Source organism: Danio aesculapii, chromosome 14 (assembly GCF_903798145.1).
Source record: "Danio aesculapii chromosome 14, fDanAes4.1, whole genome shotgun sequence".
Lineage (NCBI taxonomy): Eukaryota > Metazoa > Chordata > Actinopteri > Cypriniformes > Danionidae > Danio > Danio aesculapii.
Genome location: NC_079448.1, coordinates 28,120,619 through 28,139,645, shown reverse-complemented (window position 1 = coordinate 28,139,645; position 19,027 = coordinate 28,120,619). Strand labels below are relative to the sequence as shown.

The following is a 19,027-nucleotide window of genomic DNA, read 5'->3' as shown; positions in this document are numbered from 1 at the left end:
TAATAATATACACCTTACTGCCTTGTATATAAAAATGAGTAAAACTAAATGTAAATGTAAATATTCAATAATAAAAGACATCACTTGAGGCAACATATTTTGAGAAGAAAACTATGCAAATATTAGCTTTATTTGTAATGTATTATACAGTAGTGAGAAAGATGCATGTGCAAAAAATATATATTATTTACATTTTATCTTTAGTTCATCAACTGGAGATTTGCTCTGACAGGCCCAATTGAATCTGTAGTTAACTGAAGATTCACTCTGAATGGATCATTTGTATCAGTGAGTCTTTAACTGGAGATTCGATCTGACAGGATCTTTTTGTAATTTGTTTACTGGATCTGACTGAATCTGTCAATTGTTAACTGGAGACTTGCTCTGACCAGATCATTTGTATCATTAAACCGTTAACTGGAGATTCAATCTGACAGACTAATTTGAGTCACTGAATTGTTAACTGGAGATTCACTCTGATCAGATTATTTGCATCATTGAATCTTTAACTTGGGATTCAGTCTAACATAATTATTTGAATTACTGAATTGTCAACTGGAGACTCGCTCTGACGAGATCATTTGCATTACTGAATCGTTAACTGGAGTTTCAAGCTGACAGGATCATTTGAATGAGTGAACTGTTAACTGGATCTGACTGAATCATTTGTATCATTGAATTCTTAACTGGGGATTCAGTCTAACAAAATAGTTTGAATCACTGAATTGTTAACTGGAGACTCACTGTGATCAGATCATTTGAATCATTGAGTCGTTAACTGGAGATTCAACCTGACAGGATCTGGAGATTCAATCTGACAGGATCATTTGAATCAGTAAATTGATAACTGGATTTGACTGTATCATTTGCATCACTGAATATAACTGGGGATTCAGTCTAACAAAATAATTTGAATCACTGAATTGTTAACTTAAGATTCATTTAACATTGTGAAATTCATGGAGTTTTCCGTAAGACAGAACAAAACGGGAGATGGGTCTGAAATACGGGAGACACCAGAAAAAAACAGGAGTGTTGGCAGGTATGAATCTGACATGATAATTTGAATCAGTGAATTGTTAAATGGAGAGTTGCTCTGACTAGATCATTTGCATCATTGAATCGTTAATTGGAGATTCAACCTGACAGGATCATTTGAATCAGTAATTTGTTAACTGGACCCTATTGAATCATTTGTATCATTGAATCATTTGAATCTGTCAGTTGTTAACTGGAGACTTGCTCTGACCAGATCATTTTCATCATTGAATCGTTAACTGGGGATTCAGTCTAATAAAATAATTTGAATCACTGAATTGTTAATTGAAGACTCGCTCTGACCAGATCATTTGCATTAGTGAATCGTTAACTTGAGGTTCAATCTGACAGAATCATTTGAATGACTAAATTGTTAACTGGAGACATGCTTTGACTGGATCCATTTGAATCAGCAAATTGTTAACTGGCTCTGACTGGATCCTTTAAATCAGCGAGTTGCTGACTAAAGAACAGCTGATTCATAAATGAATCATTTATGAGCCTATTTTTACATCAACTGACAAGAATGAACAGGAGATTTCTCCAGTTCAAAACAATGTTTATATGTCATGCAGTGGAGCAAAAGTTCAATATACAGTGAAGTAAAAGTAAAAGTTTTTAAAAATAGAAATACTCTGTTAAAGAGCAGATACATGACAAAATGTGCTTAAATAGTTGCAAAATAAAAATACTTTGTGCAACTGTCCACCCCTGCCTATACTAAACTTTCTTTTCAGGAGAATCAGGCCTAAAATAGCAGCATCTACCCATAGTGCACAGAGCAAATCCCATCGGCTTTCCGTACACTTTAGATGAATCAGCCTCTTGTAGGACTCAACCACTTTGCAAAAACAGAAAAGGCAACATTGCAGAAAAGATATCAGCATTCAGTCCGACTTCTCTGGCAAGTAGGCCTGCATGAGAGTTATTAGTCACGTTTGAATACAAGTTTACTGTGTGGTCAGCTGATTCAGCAATGAAGCAATATCTGACAGTATTAAATAGTGCTTCCCTGAATCAGATTTTCAGTCAGCACTAAACATGTGTTAGCCACACACAGTGCAGCAGCATTAGTTTGGAAAGAAATCTAAATGCAGATGAGCTCAAACAGTGAACAAATCTTTCATTATTACACCTCACACTAGAAACAAGAATTGTGCTCCTCTAAACTCCCAGACCAGCTGGTAATGCCTTGCTCTCACTGGGGAAATTGAATCTAATTTGCCAGTATTGTTCACGCTTTTATAAAGCAATATCCAGCAGTATTTGGACATTTTTTTGGATATGTCTTGCCAAAATGATGCCAGTTTTTCTTTTTTAATTACTGACTGGTCAGTGTATCTTGGAAAACTAATCGAGAGATGTATTTTGGATGTTTTCTGCAAATAACTCTGAATGCTAGACAGGACTTGATGTGATTTCTGTTGCTGTGTGTCACAGGTCTGCTGTCGGTGAAGGCTGCGCTGGATTTTGAGCTCTGTCGCGAGTATTACCTGTCAGTGGAGGGGGCAAGGGGCAAACCACTGCTCAGTGACATCGCCATGGTTATCATCAATATCACAGACGTCAACGACAACCCGCCAGTCTTCAACCGCAGCAGCTACAGCACAGTGATACCAGAGGACATTTCACCTGGAGACATGGCTCTGCAGGTATCGCACTTCCCCTTACCTGTCACTGAATCATCCAGCGATAAAGCGCATCAGAATTAGGCTGACTGTGTTTTTCTGGAAGATGCACTGTTAGGCTGCGCTCAAAAACTTGTTGTCCAATCAGGGGATGGCTTTAGAGGCAGTGTTTGTGCATGAACGCTACGCATGAAACCAGGGGCGTAGCAGACATTTTAAAAGTGTCGGGGGGGGGGGGGGGGGGGGGGGGTGGTTGGCAGCTGTATGAGATCATACATTCATATAATTATTAAACACCTGTTTCTAATTGGTCTGTCTCTAAAAGTGAGGGGGACGTATTTTCTGAAATTATACATTTAAAAAAAATTTAAAACATGAATTCACCAAAAATAACAAAAGATTTGCTACCAAGCTAAGAAAAGTTTGATATATTTCTTATATTTTAAATACTTTATGAAAATAAGTAGTGTATATTGATGCAAACTCAAACATGAATAAAAAATTATTTATTCAATACTAAAATGAATACATTTTAATATTAATTATATGCTATTAAATTATTAATTAATATTCTATAAGGTTTTATATTTAGAAATTTAATAATATTAATACATTTTATTTATAACGTGCTTTTCTAAGACCCAAATTTCTTTCAAATCAGTAAAAAACAACAAAGCACAATAAAACAATAAGGAATACAGTAAAAAACACAGTGAGAATAAAAATATATCACAAATTAAAAACAGTCCTAAAAAGAAAGAAGCTTTTAAGTAGCTTTTAAGTAGCTTCTTAAAACAGTCCAAGGAACCAGCATTCCTAATGTTTGTGGGAAGAGCATTCCAAAGTTTGGGTACACGGTAAGAGAATGCCCTACCTCCCATGGTGCTGAGTCTCTTTGGCTCTCGGCGAAGGTGGTCGCACTTTTTCCCTCTCCGTCCCATATCTCTCCTCGCTAGCTCCTCTTGTCTTTGTCTTATTCTATCTCTGAGGCTCTCTGTGCCCTGCTATCCAAACGAATACTTTCATTTCGTTGCCTTGTACTTGTACATGTGTAATGACAATAAAGTTGAATCTAATCTAATCTAATCTTACAATGAGGCTAAAGGGACCCAAGGCAGAGCGTAAACGGTAAGAGGGAGAAATAATAGATATCAAATCACAAATGTATCGGGAGCAGAACCGTGAATTTTAGTTTGTTAATTTCAATTAGAATTTAAAATTAAACTTTGTGATTTTTGTTTTGTATTTTTGTTCAGTTTTCCTTTCTGTACTCAAACGTGTTTGAGTTTTTTCTTCTGTTTACAAAGTGTGGTTTATTTATAAACTAATTTCGTCAGTAGAGCTTGCTTATGAATGAACACTGCTGGTCCCCGTTCAGCATTAGCTAATAACACTATCCACCGATCAGTCAAGTCCTAACTCACCATAAATAACCAGCGTTTCTTACCTCAGTATCTTCAGATTTGAAGAATCCCACTTCCACTGCTACTGCTCCTTTCTTTCTAGACAGGGCGGCACAATAGTTAGCAATGATGCCTCACAGCAAGAACATCACTGGTACAAGTCCTTACCTGTCCAGCCGACATTTCTGTGCGGAGTTTACATGATCTCCCTGTGCTCACGTGGGTTTTCCCCGGGTTCCTCGGTTTCCTCCCACAGACCAAAGACACACGAAATAGGTGAATTGAACAAACCAAATTGGCACTATAGACGAGCTCTAGCCAGGAGTATGTTTCCACAGTAATTTATAATTTGTCACTTATAGCATGGGAGTTCTCCAGATCCACCCGAGCTCAAACTCCCCTCTCACCCTCCAAATAGGAGGGAGCCCCGAGCTTGAGGATCTTTTGAGCTCAGGTCTCTCTCCCAGAAGAGCATGACAAATATACTTCATTATCAATCATCAGCTAATGGTGAACTCTTGAAAGAAAATATTGTATTTTAACATCAAAATATATCTCAGTTGGCATTTCTGTGTGGAGTTCGCATGTTCTCCTCGTATTCGCGTGGGTTTCCTCCTGGGTGCTTCGGTTTCCCCCACAAGTCCAAAGACATGCACTATAGGTAAATTGGGTGAGCTAAATTGTCTGAAGTGTATGTGTGTGTGAATGAGTTTGTATGGATGTTTCCCAGTGATGGGCTGCAGCTGGAAGGACATCTGCTGTGTAAAACATATGCTGGATAAGTCGGCAGTTCATTCTGCTGTGGCGACCCCAGATTAATAAAGGGACTAAGCCGAAAATAAAATGAATTAATTAATCTATCTATAATATCTAACCAGTAGCCTTTGACTTTTGTAGAATAGTATTTATTTTTCTTATTTTGTTCTCGGATTGTCTTTGATATGACATGACTGTAATGTGTCTCAGACTTTCTCTACAATGCTATCTATGAAGCAAAGTAAAGCCAACTGTTGTCAATATGGCGATGGGATCGAGACAAGCTATTGTGGCAGCTGTTGAGTGAATGATTTACCGCATCTGTCAGTTAAGCAATCAGAAAAACATTTTGAACGGAGCAATCAGCTAATGGTGATGGTATATGAGCACTCACGGTCTGCTCGGTTAATCGTCGTGGCATTAGCCGTGTCTGGTGCAGATCGCTGGATTAGAAGAATCTGCAATAATCCAGAGCTTTAAAGCTTTGCTTAATACCACTCAGGTGTGCTCATCTTCCTTTTATTCACTGCTCATCTGTCTCAGGTAAGAGCCATCGACCTTGATGGGCCCCCAAATAACTTCATTATCTACTCCATTGTGAGCGGTGATCCAAAACGGCAGTTCAGCATCGACCCTCGCACTGGCTTCATAACACTGCGCTCCATGCTGGACCGAGAAGAGGTGAGCTTCAGTTTCCTTCCCGAATCACCGCCCAGAACACGTATCCACTTGTTTTATCAGGGATTTTTAGTTGAATCCTCTGATCACAGACGAACATTTTAATCACTCCTGTGCATATTTGACTACAGATATTGAACATCCGTGCCATCATGTTCATATCTTTATAATCCCACTGACACTGCTCTCGCCTTTCAGATAACGCACTACTCATTAACTGTGCAAGCTGCCGATGAAGGCGATCCTCCTTTATCCTCCGCCGTCCAGGTGACAGTGACCGTATCTGACGTCAACGACAACCCACCCATGTTTTCCAAGATCAATCACAGCCTCATTCTTCAGGTGAAAAAAAACACTTTGTCCAAAAACTTTTTTGCTTGTGGACCAGTTAGTCACTTACTTTGAAAGTGTTTCAGACAACACTGTGTAATATCATGCCTAATGATCTAGAACAAATTCACATTAGCTTTAGAAATAAAGCTTCAGATATAACATGAAAACTTTTTTAAAATAGACAATTGCTTTTTACGCTACATCAGACACCAATTTTCAACCATACAATGAGCTTGTTTACATGTTCATCAAATTTACTGATAAGTCACAAACTCTGCTTTTTGAAATAAGCACTTATTTGCAAACCAAACCCAGAAATGAAAGTAAACTGTGTTTATAAAAAAAATCTATAATATATATGTTTTTTCCAACAGTGAGATCAACGCCAGCAGGCACATAATGTCATAAGGCATTAATATTAAGTTAGATTTAGGTTGTGACATCAGGTGACCAAAATTCAATGTCTAGCCAGCATCCAAGGATAACGTTATTTTGACGTCCAGTATCGATGTCAAATGACGTTGATATATGTTTGATTTTAGGTTGTGTTGGAAAGTGTCTAAAATTCAACATTAAATTAAACATAATTAAACCAACGCCATGTTGACGTCAAATACTAACATTAATTTATCAGGTATGGCAACCAAAACTGAACATCTGATAGACTTTATAGTGGTAACCTCCACATAACTCCAAGCTGTAAAATTATTAGATGTTGATATTTGGTTGATTTTAGGTTGGATGTTGGACATTGGGTTCTGACGTCTTCACAATTTTAATTTCCAAACACAATGCAACGTCCCAACAATGTTGGGGTACAACATCAATTTGATGTCATGCTGACATCCTGTGCCTGCTGGGACAATTTAAGTTTAAAGTAGCTTTGCACTCTTAACCCAATTGACTTTACGACACTGTAAAACCCAAAAAGTTTGAGTGACTGCAACAAGCCATTTAAGTTAAAAACTAATCCTAATGAGTACTGTGAACTTAATCCATTTGAGTAAATGAAGCAATTTGAGCACAGTAAAACCCAGTAAATGAAAATAACTCAAACTAACTGAGTACTGTAAACCCCAAGTTAAGGCAACTCAAACCGTTTGAGGAAACCGATTGCTACAAACCATTTGAGTTCAAAAACTAATCTATATGAGTACTGTGAACTTGCTCCATTTAAGCTAAAGTAATAAGATATTTAACTAGCTCATTACCTTTTACACTGAGTTCAAAACTCTTTTCAAATGAGTTAACTGCACTCATGTCATTTGATAGAGTTGACTGTTGGGTTTTACAGTGTAGAAAATAGCATGGAAACCCATTGCATTAAACCACTCAAATGGTAGATATCAATCAGCTCCCTTGTTCTGAGGTCAGTGCACTGATCACATCGCCAAACATTTTAAGTGCTATCCCAGATGCAAAGTTCTTCCAGTGCATTGAAACATTAGCACAGAATATGAATCATGTGACCCAAATCATCAAACCTAATGACAACCCCCCCCCCCCCCCCAAAAAAAAAAAAAGAATCCATTATTATTATATTTATTTATGTTTAACATGAAAGAACATAGCTGGATATGTTAGGAAATTTCTAACAAACATTTATAATTGTTTAATTGTTGAAATGTTTCTGTTATATAAAACAATCTAATTATTTTGCTATAATGTACTGTTAAATACTTAGTAAAATGAATATATGTAAATTATTGGCTGTTGTATATAAACTCCAGTTTTGATGTTGTGCAATGAGGAGTTCATGTTAATTCAACTAGGGCTATGTAGTTTCACCTTGTGTAAAAACATAAGTGTTCTAAGGGAGCAGGTTTCCACGAAATTTTAGTAAAGTCAGCTGTTTAGTTTAGGAGTAGTATGCATTATATCTGACCAGATCAATTCGATCTGTTAGTTGTTAACTAAAGACACACTTGGACCAGATAATTTATTGAATCTTTAGATGGAGATTCAATCTGACAGATCATTTGAATCAGTAAATTGCTAACTGGAGACTCACTCTGACTATATCATCTAAATCAGTGAGTTGCTGACTTAAGAACTGATGCAATTGGATCAGACAAATTCAGGAATCAATCAGAGGCATTTGTGAACTAATGTCTATACATTAACTTAAAAGAATGGACTTTTCGTGTATCTGAGAGACCAGAGATCTCAGAGCAGATGATGATTTTAGTCCAGTTCAAAACAAGGAACAACATGTTTTATATAAAATGCAACAGAGCAAGAAGTCAAATATGTAGTAATGTAAAAGTGCTATAGAAATAAAGATAACTATTGCGTACAGGTTTTCTTTGGCAAAGCATTTGATCTATTTGGTTGTGCTTAAGAATGCACAGTAAGGATGCATTCCTGTCGTACAGTAGTCCTCAACTTTTTTATCACCACGGACCAGTCAACGCTTGACATTTTTGCAGTGAAAGAGGGAGGGGGGTTGGGGGGAATTGTTGTTTGGTTGATGGCTAGGCAACCATCAATCGTGTTCTCAGATGAAGACAAGCTGACAAAACATTGCTGTCACTCCGAAGTTTTGTTTATGGAAAAAAATTACTGGGTGTTCTGTGTTTGTCTGAGATAATTAGTCTTACCAAAATGTGTATATTCCAAACAAGCTAAAGCTGATTGGTCAGTCCTTTCCACGTGACTCGCAGTGCACTCGCGGGATTCATTTAACATCTGGAAGGCGCGAGTGCGTTACGCCGCTTGTGCGCACAACCCATGCACCTCCATTGGAAACAACGAACTTCTGCGAACTCTAGAAAAGACACAATATGCAAACGGCCCTAAAAGACCGCCATCATTTGGGATCTCCATCAGTTGATCTTCTTGCACAGCCATGGTGGATTCACCTGATTTGTTGACAAGTGGGTTGCGGATCCATTCCTTGGCAGTTCGTGGTTCCTTCACTGGGTCCTTTCCCCTTAGCAAAGAAACTTTCCAAAGATGTCTGTTTCTTACTCATTTTGCTGCTAGTGGGTTAAATTTGCTCAAGTGACTGAGATGTAATCAAGATAATACGGTCATTTTTCAAAATAAAATACTTTTCAAAATAAAAGATCGAAATAATATATATATTTTTTTTGCGGCCCAGTATCAATCCATCTGGTCCACGGCCATGTGGTTGAGGACCACTGCTGTACAGTATATGCAGGTTACTGACAGAATGCAGGTTAATGTGTTTAAATGCTGGGCAAAATTGTTACATGAGGCGAAAATTTAACTTTGATAATCATAGGCCGTTGATGACCTACCATCATAAAGGAAAATTGGTTAACACATTTGCCAGAACTTGTGTCAGCTTGTTAAACATAAGTTGGTTAAAAACCTGCATGTAAAAGCATGCAGAGATTCACAAGAATAGGATTGAGCACAGATGCCTTCATATATGTTTTTATGAAGACACAGTCGTCATTTCTGCCTGCAGCTCCACACAGGCACACAAAAAGTCAAGAGTTCAGGCTAAAGAGCCAATCAGCCATGTATAATCTAGCCATTTTATGCGTCACTGTTTGAACCATCGTTTTACCCCTTTAGAGTCAGCCGGATCTATTGCTTCTAATTATAGGCCCGACTCTGCTGACTTGGAAATATTTTTCACACCTCATTTATTTCCACCCAAGGTGTCTATGTCTTTAGAGTGCAGTGGCGATTTGGCACCATGTAGGTGGTCAGTAACAATTAGACTCATCTCTGCCAGCCGAGCACTCCATTTCAATTACCTGTTCCAGTTGTGCCAGCCTGAAGGGAGACGACGAGCACATGTCGTCCCAATCCGTAGCACTTTGTTGACAAATGCAGACAGAGTGATAAAAATCACCATCTGTTCTTTCAGTGTTTTTATTTGGACAGAATTGGGGCTGTTTCTTCAAGCCTGCATTTGCTGCTTTTTTTTCTCCGCTTGCTTGTTTGCACAGAGAAATCTGGCATTGAAAACGAGTCCCGTGACAGAAAATGCTATTGATTTTCAACAGTAAGAAGCAGATAAACATCGGGACAGATTGATCATGGTTATTCTTTTCCAACACTTCTGATGATTTGCCTCTGACACATTTTAGAGCCAAGAATGGTCCTGATAAAACGCAACAAATAGGTTTATGTTATTTGTTTATCTTGTTTGAAGAACGGACAACTACTGTACAACTTTTGTAAAAGTCAGATGGTATTTTCCAAACATGTGCGGCTGATTAATGGTGTTGTTCTGGATGCAGGAAGGGGAGGCTGTGGGCAGTGGGATTTTGCAGCTGCTGGTAACAGACAGAGATACGCCTCAGAACGGCCCTCCCTTCTCCTTCCATATTGTCTCTGGAAACGAGGACAGGAGTTTTCACATTGACCAAGGAGGACTGCTGTCCGTATCCTCCCAGCTGAGGAGGAGAGGCAAGCCACAGCATCTGCTAAAAATCCAGGTGAAGCGTTACTTCCGTTAACTTTAGCTACAAGTACAGCATGTTTCCAACACATGCTTAGGCATAGTTGACCCACAATGAAAGACCGTCATCATTTACTCATCATTATGCTCTAAATGCTCAGTCGTATTAGCATTCAGTTTTATGCAATAAGATTTTTATTGGCTATTGTTTATGGCTTAGTGATTTATAAAGCGAAGCTCACACTGAACAAATCCCCAATCCATGCAGCATTCGGCTGGCCAGCTTGTTAAATTTAAGTAAATAATGAATGTGAATAATGATGCTTTTCAAAAAACATCAAAAAACATACCAGGGATGTGCAACATGATTATTATAATTAATGTTTAAATGGAAATTTTGCAATCAATTTTTTGCTAATCCCCAGATGTCAAAAAAGTGATTCATTTAAAATAGCATTACAAAATCTATGAATCAAACATTCTGCTTAACAATGTTATCCAATATGCATGTGGTGCATCTGCCTTGTTTAATAACCTTTGTACATTCATCTTGAGCATTTAAGGATTCGCTGTTAACTATTTTGGACATAGTTAAAGAGCATCGATGGATTTGCTCTTCAGTGTTTGGACTTTCAGCAGTGAAAATTAAACCACACTGAACTAAACTGAACTTAAACTCTGAAAACTCTGAAAACTTACTATAATCTTCTATGTGAAGATGCTTTGACACAATCTACATTGTAAAAGCGTTATAGAAATAAAGATGAATTGAATTGAATTGAATTGGATAGTTCACCCAAAAAAGAAAATGTATTCATTAGTTACTCACCCTCAAGTGGTTACAAACCTTTATCAGTTTCTTTATTCTGCTGAACACAAAAGAAGATAGTAAACACTGATTTCATGGTAGTAAAAACAGATTGTCAGTGGTTACAGGTTTTCAGATTTTTTCTAAATAACTTCATTTGTGTTCAACAGAAGAAAGAAAGGTTTGGAACCACAAGAGAGTGAGTCATTTTTTCATTGTAAGCCCACATTCAATAATATTAACGTCAAAATGTAAAAATGAGAGTGTATGGTCTTAAAAATGGAAAATAACAAGAAAAAACATACAAAAGTTGTAAATAAATAACAAGAATCTTGTTAATTTAAGAGAGTTCTTTTATGTATTCCCAAAGCGGAGACCAAATTGACCAAAATCTGTCAGATTTTTTTTATGTTTGTCATTGATAAGTTTGTCTAATAGTAGCCATGTAGCAATTTGTTATGTCCAATTTTTTAAAGATAGAGCCTGTGATGCAGATCAAAGTTGCAAAATACATTTTTAAGCTAAATATACCAGGATAATAAATAACTGTAATCTTTTTCAAACAGATTGTTTGCATTAAGATTCAATGAATACATATCAAAATTTAGCTTGAGAATATTTTCCAGTATCTTATGTGTTTTCTTACAAAATGGCAAAATTTTGTCACAGTCCCAAAAACAATGAATGAATGTACCTTTATCTTTTAAAGATAACATTTGAAACACAAGTCTGTGGCATTGGCAAACATTTTCTTAATACATACTGGTGTAGGATATATCCTATTAGAAAAATAAAAAATTTAGCTCATGGATCCCAAGAGAGGTACATTTCGGGTATATATTATCACATACAAGGTCCTAGTCATTCTTTTCAATAGTTACATTTTCAGTTTTAGTGAATTATCCCTTTAACTGTGGAATCAATCGGCAGTATATGACCAATAAGTACAAACTGAATATTATAATCAATATTTTCTCTTTGTCCAGGTTTGAAAATTAATATTGTACATGAAAAGTACACATGACAGCAGGCAAAATTGAATGAAATGCTGTGTATTGATAATGTTTATGGGTAATAAAAATATATAAATAAATAATATATATACAAATTCGGGCAGCGTGGTGGCGCAGTGGGTTGCACAATCGCCTCACAGCAAGAAGGTTGCCGGTTCGAGCCCCGGCTGGGTCAGCTGGCATTTCTGTGTGGAGTTTGCATGTACTCCTCTTGTTTGCTTGGGTTTCCTTCGGGTGCTCTGGTTTCCCCCACAAGTCCAAAAACATGCGGTGTAGGTGAATTGGGTAGGCTAAATCAGCGTTTCCCAACCATGTTCCTGGAGACACACCAACAGTACATATTTTAGATGTCTCCCTTTTCTGACCCATTAACTTCAGGTTTTGGAGTCTCTTCTGATGTTATGATAAGATGATTAAGGTGTGTTTGATTAGGGAGAGGTTGAAAATGTGAACTGTTGGTGTGCCTTCAGAAACAGGGTTGGGAAACACTGGGCTAAATTGTCCGAGTTGTATGAGTGTGAGTGAGTGTGTGTGGATTTTTCCCTGTGATGGTTTGCAGCTGGAAGGTCATCCGCTGCGTAAAACATATGCTGGATAAGTTGGCGGTTCATTCCGCTGTGGCGACCCCTGATTAATAAAGGGACTAAGCCGAAAAGAAAATTAAGTGAATGTATACAAAATTTACTTCACAAACTTTAAAGAATTTTCATTCATTCCAACTGTGCTATTAATATTAAACACTATTCTAACTATTCTATTAACTGAAATTGGAACTACCTCAGTTAGATTTCAGTAACCACATTAAACAGTTTTAGCTACAGTATATTCTAAAAGGTTCATTGTTCTCATTACCGTTGTTCAAAATGTCTGCTTCAATCAGTCTTCAACAGAAGAAGAAACACACACGTCATACAGGTTTGGAACAATATGAAAGTGAATAAATGATGACAGAGTCTTTCATTTCTAAATGAATCACACCTTCAAACAGAATAGAACTGGTATAGTACAATACAACCTGTAGCCTTGTAGCCTTGTACCTGTAAGCCTTTGGTATTAAACTTGATTGTTATCTGTGAACCAGTGATTTTACCACACCATCTTCAATTATTTAAAGAGATACCTCAAAGGTCAGTGCACTGTTCACATGTCGCAATACTTTTTTTCACACTTCACATAAATATCATCTCCACAGGTCACTGACAGCGGCCACCCTCCGTTGTCCTCTATCTGCGTGGTGAAGATCAACATCACTGAGCAGAGCCGGTATCCACCTACTGTGAATCCGCTTGAGGTTTTCATCACCACTGCTGGTGGCCCCTTCTCGAAGAGCGTCATCAGCAAGCTGCACGCTACTGATCAAGATCCCCAAGATGTACTGTCCTACAAGCTGGTCTCCGATGGCCAGGAGGGAGGCCTGTTTTCAGTGGACACAGTGGATGGAAAGATTGTAGTAGAGAAAAACCTGGATCCAGGCCTGTATCACTTGAACGTTAGCGTGACCGATGGGAAATTTAGCATCTGGGCTGGAGTGAAGGTCCATGTTTGGGCTGCCACTCAACAAAATCTGGATCAGGGCTTCACACTGCAGTTGGCTGGAATTTCTGCAGAAGAATTTGTCTCTGACCATTGGAGAGGCCTCCAACGCAGCCTGGCCATAGAGTTAAACATACCCAGACAAGAGTTGCACATCGCCAGCTTGCAACAGCAGCCAAACTCTGTCAACACGGAGGTTTTGCTGGTCCGTCGTGGTCAGGATGGTTCCATTAAGTCCGTGCCTGTTCAACGTCTGACTGGGGTTCTTTCCACTGTAGAAGATACGCTGGGTTTGAATGTTTTGAGGCTGAAGCATGATGGGTGTGTGGGGGCTGGTTGCCCACCCAGGGGTTGCAGGAACACGGTGGTGATGAGGCAGGGGAGGATGAGTAACTACGCCACAGCACGGACCAACTTCATAACCCCACAACACAGCTGGGAAAGCATGTGCTCCTGCAACGGTAGGCAACAAAGATCACCAGTATCGTAATCTGCATTCAAGTCATGTCAAGTCAAGTCAAGTTGGCTTTATTGTCATTTCAACAATATTCAGTGCAGTACACAGTGAAACAAAATAATGTTCCTCCAGGACCAAGATGCTACATCAAACAGCATAAATTGACAACATATGCTATACACATGCACTACTATAAAAATTTAGAAGAATGAAATAAAATAAGATAAGATAAACTAAAATAAAAATAGGAATAAGAGAGCAAAATTCCACTCGGGACATAGACAAACCCAGAGACCTTGATTATTATCTTTATATATATATATATATATAATCTTACATTATCTTTATTTTGACTACACTGAGTTTGCTTTAAAGTATGTTGCCATCCTGAGATGTATAACAAAACATATAGCGACAAGAGGATTTGAAGCTCCATAAAGGATGAAAGTTTTCTATGAATTCACTCACCCTTAGGTCAACCAAGGTTTAGGGCACCTTTTCTTTTTTTACTTTAGTTGAACATTAGGAAAAAAACTAAAAAGTTTTTAGTCTTTTGAAAATCTGTAAGAGAGACTGACACTTTGGCAGACAATAAAAACATAAACAGGTTAAATTAAGTTTTGGTAATATTAATAATAAACTAAGCATTGTCATTGCATTTATATACTGTTACTCTCTGATGATTTAAGTGATTCTTTTATCGTCACTTGTAAGTTGCTTTGGAATAAAGTGTCTGCTAAATTAGTAAATATCAAATGTATTTGTAAGTTACTGTCTTACCTGTATTATTACCTGTATTATGAGTCCTGATAATAGATTGAGGCCTTATGAAGCACAATGATTGGTCTATACAAGAAACTGAACATTGTTTGCAACATTATTATCTTTAATCAGGGGAACACATTGACAACAATCTAGACTGCGACCTTCAAAAAAAGCAAACAGTGGATGTTTTTATTATTATTATTCTCAAAGTGTTTTTATTATTATTATTATTATTCTCAAAGTGCCCTTGCATTTTTGAATCACCAAAGGTCTTGGTTTCAGATAAAAATATTCTTTAATGGTGTACTGTAGAAAAAAAAAACACACACATTACATCTAAATTGAAAGCAATTGTTTTTGTGGTGACGTCAGTATTACCTTTCAATAGGCAAAAAGCAGTTTTCTATTTTTATTTTGTGTAATAAACAGTGATCTTATGAATATTAAAGTACAGTTTAAAATAACTTATTTACAGCTTAAAATAATAAAAAAAAATTAATTACTTGCTTATTTATTTCTCTGCTGAATGAAAACTTGAATTCTCTTTAAAAAACAGTTGATCTGTTAATTAACTGTTCCTTTAAAAAGATGTAAAGATGCTTTACATTGATTTATTTATAGTGAGCACTCACTATAGTGAGTCCTGTTTAACATGATGCCAGTTATTAGTTTCTACAGGAAGTTGACAGCTAAGACACATTTGCCAGATGAATTTACTATTTTTTTGCTTCCGATGTTGCAGAATCTGCTGTGAGATTTGACGGCAAGGGTTATCTGAAATACCTCTATCACATGGAGGAGGCCAAAGAGAACTTCCATCTGTCTCTTCGACTGAAGACGTCTGCAGCAGATGGCACAGTGATGGCCACCAATGCCTCAGACTGGGCAACATTAGAGGTATCATATTTTTTTTTCTTTTTTTATGGTTCATGATTTTTATTTTCTACATCTGGCTAAACAATACATCTCGTCTAGAAACATCAGATATTTACTTCACCTTGACTCATAAGCACACATTCTATGTTGCATATCCTGCCAGATGTGCAATATATTTATAAATACATGTTTTTTTACTTACTTGTTTACACCAGGTGTTAAAGGGATAGTTCACTCACAAACATACTTTTGTAAATTTTGTGTTGCCATTGACGTTCATAATAAATGAATTGGAAATTCAATGGATCCCAGTAACCAACATTTTCACAGAAGAAAGGAATGCATAAAGATTTAAACCCACACGAGAGGGAAGAAATGAGCCATTTTCATTTTTGGGTGAACTATCCCTTTAAATAACAAAATAAAAGGGGTGCAAATGTACAAAAGAGACTGCTAAAAACACAAAATGTAAACAGGAATGTGTTCTTCTTCTACTTGTGATCTGATAAACCAAAATGCATCTTAACTTTTTCTTTTGTCTGCCAAAAAAGCATACTTTGAGTGAATTGGTGTGTGTTTAATCAATGCAAAATGCGAATAAAACCATTCAGATCACGATAGAACGATCACAGGAAGCTTCATGACAAGTATGACGTCCAAATGTTTGATGCTTGTTTATTCTCATGAACGACTAAGTGCGCATTAGACGCGTTAATATTCAAGAGCACATTCTGGAAGGGAATGAAAGCACTTGCGATGTGGATTTCATCCCACCCTTTGAGCACATCAGTGATAAATCACCCTGTATTTCTGAAATGAGTGTTATGATGAATTCATGGCTGACTGCTCTCCTCCTTTGACTCAGAGGTGCAGCGAGGACTCCTTGAGTATTTGTTTATTTAAACAGCCTAATGCAGCCAAAGCTTGAGCTCCAGGACGTCTTTAATGTGTTACACAAAATAAAAATGAAAAAAAGAATGCAGCAAGCATGATTGAAAGACCGACCTCAAAATCGTATGACATCGCTCCCGGAGGACGCTTCATTTATGCACCATAATTGAATATTCAATTTAAGTGGCTCGCAACATCAAAAGTGCACCCTCCTTTTTTTTTTCAAAGCTTTACCTCTGGGTTTTGAAACTTGGCAAGCCGGACCATTTCATTGTTGTAGATGGGCTTCAAAAGGAATTGTTAAACATGGTCATTCAAGAAATCTTGAGGGCATAATTCACACGCTCCGTAGCTCTACATGCCTTAATTTATGTGTCTCTCCGGAGAATTAACATTCTGGTGCACCTCAGCAAACTCCTATCAATTCACATCTTATCAAGCTTTAATTTAAGGCCAGCGACAGCTCATGCCTTGGAAACTTGTAAAATTTGAATCAACTGTCTTAACTCAGAAGTTAACTCGTTTTTTTTTCAGCTTTCGTACTTTTTAAGTAATTACTTTCAAATGGAAATTGAGCCTATTTGAGGAAAGCCACCTCTGACAAGAGAAAGGGAAGAAAAGGTGACTTGTCAGTTAAGCAGCTGTAGCATTTATGAACACTGACAGCTGCGATCTAACATTATTAAGAGAAACAAGATCTGTGGCAGGATAGATGCGGTGGAACTGATACCCTTTAATGCCGTGAGGAGTCCAAGCATGGGGGCATTGATCGCAATAATTAGGTTTTTCTTCGAACTGGACTCACATCAGGAGGTCTGTTGCGAAACCCACCTAGACAACATTGTAAGGCTTCACAGACACGTATCTGATGCCAAGACTCTCGCAAACAGTTGGCAGCAAAATCATACTTTTAAGATCTATAATTTAGGCCAAATTCTAAGGCAGCATAAGCTGCGGGTTTAATTAAACTGTTATGAGTTTAAAGCAGGATGGCAGACTTATTAATTAATACTTTCTTTTTCTACATGCTTTCTTACAAGTACACTGTAAAAAAATCCTTATTTGACGTTTTTTTTTTCCAGCAGCAGGGGTGCCGGGGGGAAAAAACGTAAAATAACGGATGTTAAATTACAGACATTTCCCTAAATTTAAGTTTCCGGTAAATTTCTGTAATTTAATGCCAGTTATTTTACAGTAAATTTCTGTAATTTAACATAAATTAATTTTATTACAGTGTATCTAAAAAACAATAACAAATCTGAAAGTTTTTGCAATACTGGGTTGCAGCTGTAAGGGCATTCGCTGTGTAAAAAATAGGCCGGAGAAGTTGGTGGTTCATTCATTGATAAATCAGAGACAAAGCTGATTAAATGAATATCGGAAAAAATACATATTTTGATTATTCTATATTCTATTCATCAGAGAATCTCAAAAAGTATTATGCTTTCTATGATGATGTTAATCAGCACAACTGAAAAAAAAAATCTTGAGCTTCTAATATAAAATAATTTCTGAAGGATCATGTGACTCTGAATAAAAGAATGACTGCTAAAAATGTCAAAATACAGCATTTTAAAATGAATCCAAATAGTCAGCTGGTATTTAAAATAGTAAATTTTTACTGTATTTTGATCAAATAAATGCAAGCTTTGAGATCATAAAAGACTGTACTGCATACTGTATAAAATATGTTGTTTTCTTAATGTTTGTTAAGAAATTAATTCATTTATTGTATTCAGTAGTTCATTAAATAGATTAATTGTGACATTAAAAACATAAAATGTTACAAAACATTATTTTAAAAAATGCTAGAAAATATTAATAAATAACTAATTATATTTTCACTGTAATAACTCTATTGACTTTGTTTATTTTAATGACATGACACATGCCATGAATAGTATTATATTTTATGCATGCTTATGATAACTGTAATTACGTGTCGTTCACTCAGCTATTTTATTTAAAATGCAAAGATGACATTTTTTTGAGATGTCCTTGTTATGACAACTTGAAATAAACAAATACATCACAACCTGTCTTTGTCAGTCATGACAACAATCAAGACAACATAACGTGTCATAAATCTGTCATAAACATTATAATCACAAGGCCATTCTAATTTTACCATGAATTTCATGACAGTGTCATTAATATTTTTCTTGACTTCAACTATATAGGTACAAATTGAATTAGTCATTAAAATGTAAATAAATGTCATTAAATAATCATGATGATGTTATAAGATTATTTGACAGAGTATTGATACTTTTAGTGACAAATCAATTTTATTCCACTGAAAAACTGATTTCAATTCAATGAAATTCAATTCAATTCATATTTATTTCTATAGCGCTTTTGCAGTGTACATTGTGTCATAGCAGCTTACATAGAAGTTTTAGTCAATTAAAATTGAACTGTGTCAGTCCAGTTTTCAGAGTTGAAGTTCAGTTTAGTTCAGTTCAGT

General features: G+C 36.7%; 1 protein-coding gene across 2 annotated transcripts in view; it reads left to right on the top strand.

The window, feature by feature from the left end:
* The window catches only part of fat2 (FAT atypical cadherin 2), a 78,621-nt gene that overhangs the window by 39,922 nt on the left and 19,672 nt on the right, over positions 1-19,027 (top strand). For both annotated transcript variants that reach the window (XM_056471894.1, XM_056471893.1), the window contains exons 15-20: positions 2,479-2,690; positions 5,369-5,506; positions 5,702-5,845; positions 10,057-10,254; positions 13,231-14,032; positions 15,536-15,690. In XM_056471894.1, the coding sequence (XP_056327869.1) occupies positions 2,479-2,690; positions 5,369-5,506; positions 5,702-5,845; positions 10,057-10,254; positions 13,231-14,032; positions 15,536-15,690 (1,649 nt within the window). The remainder of the gene's footprint in view (positions 1-2,478; positions 2,691-5,368; positions 5,507-5,701; positions 5,846-10,056; positions 10,255-13,230; positions 14,033-15,535; positions 15,691-19,027) is intronic.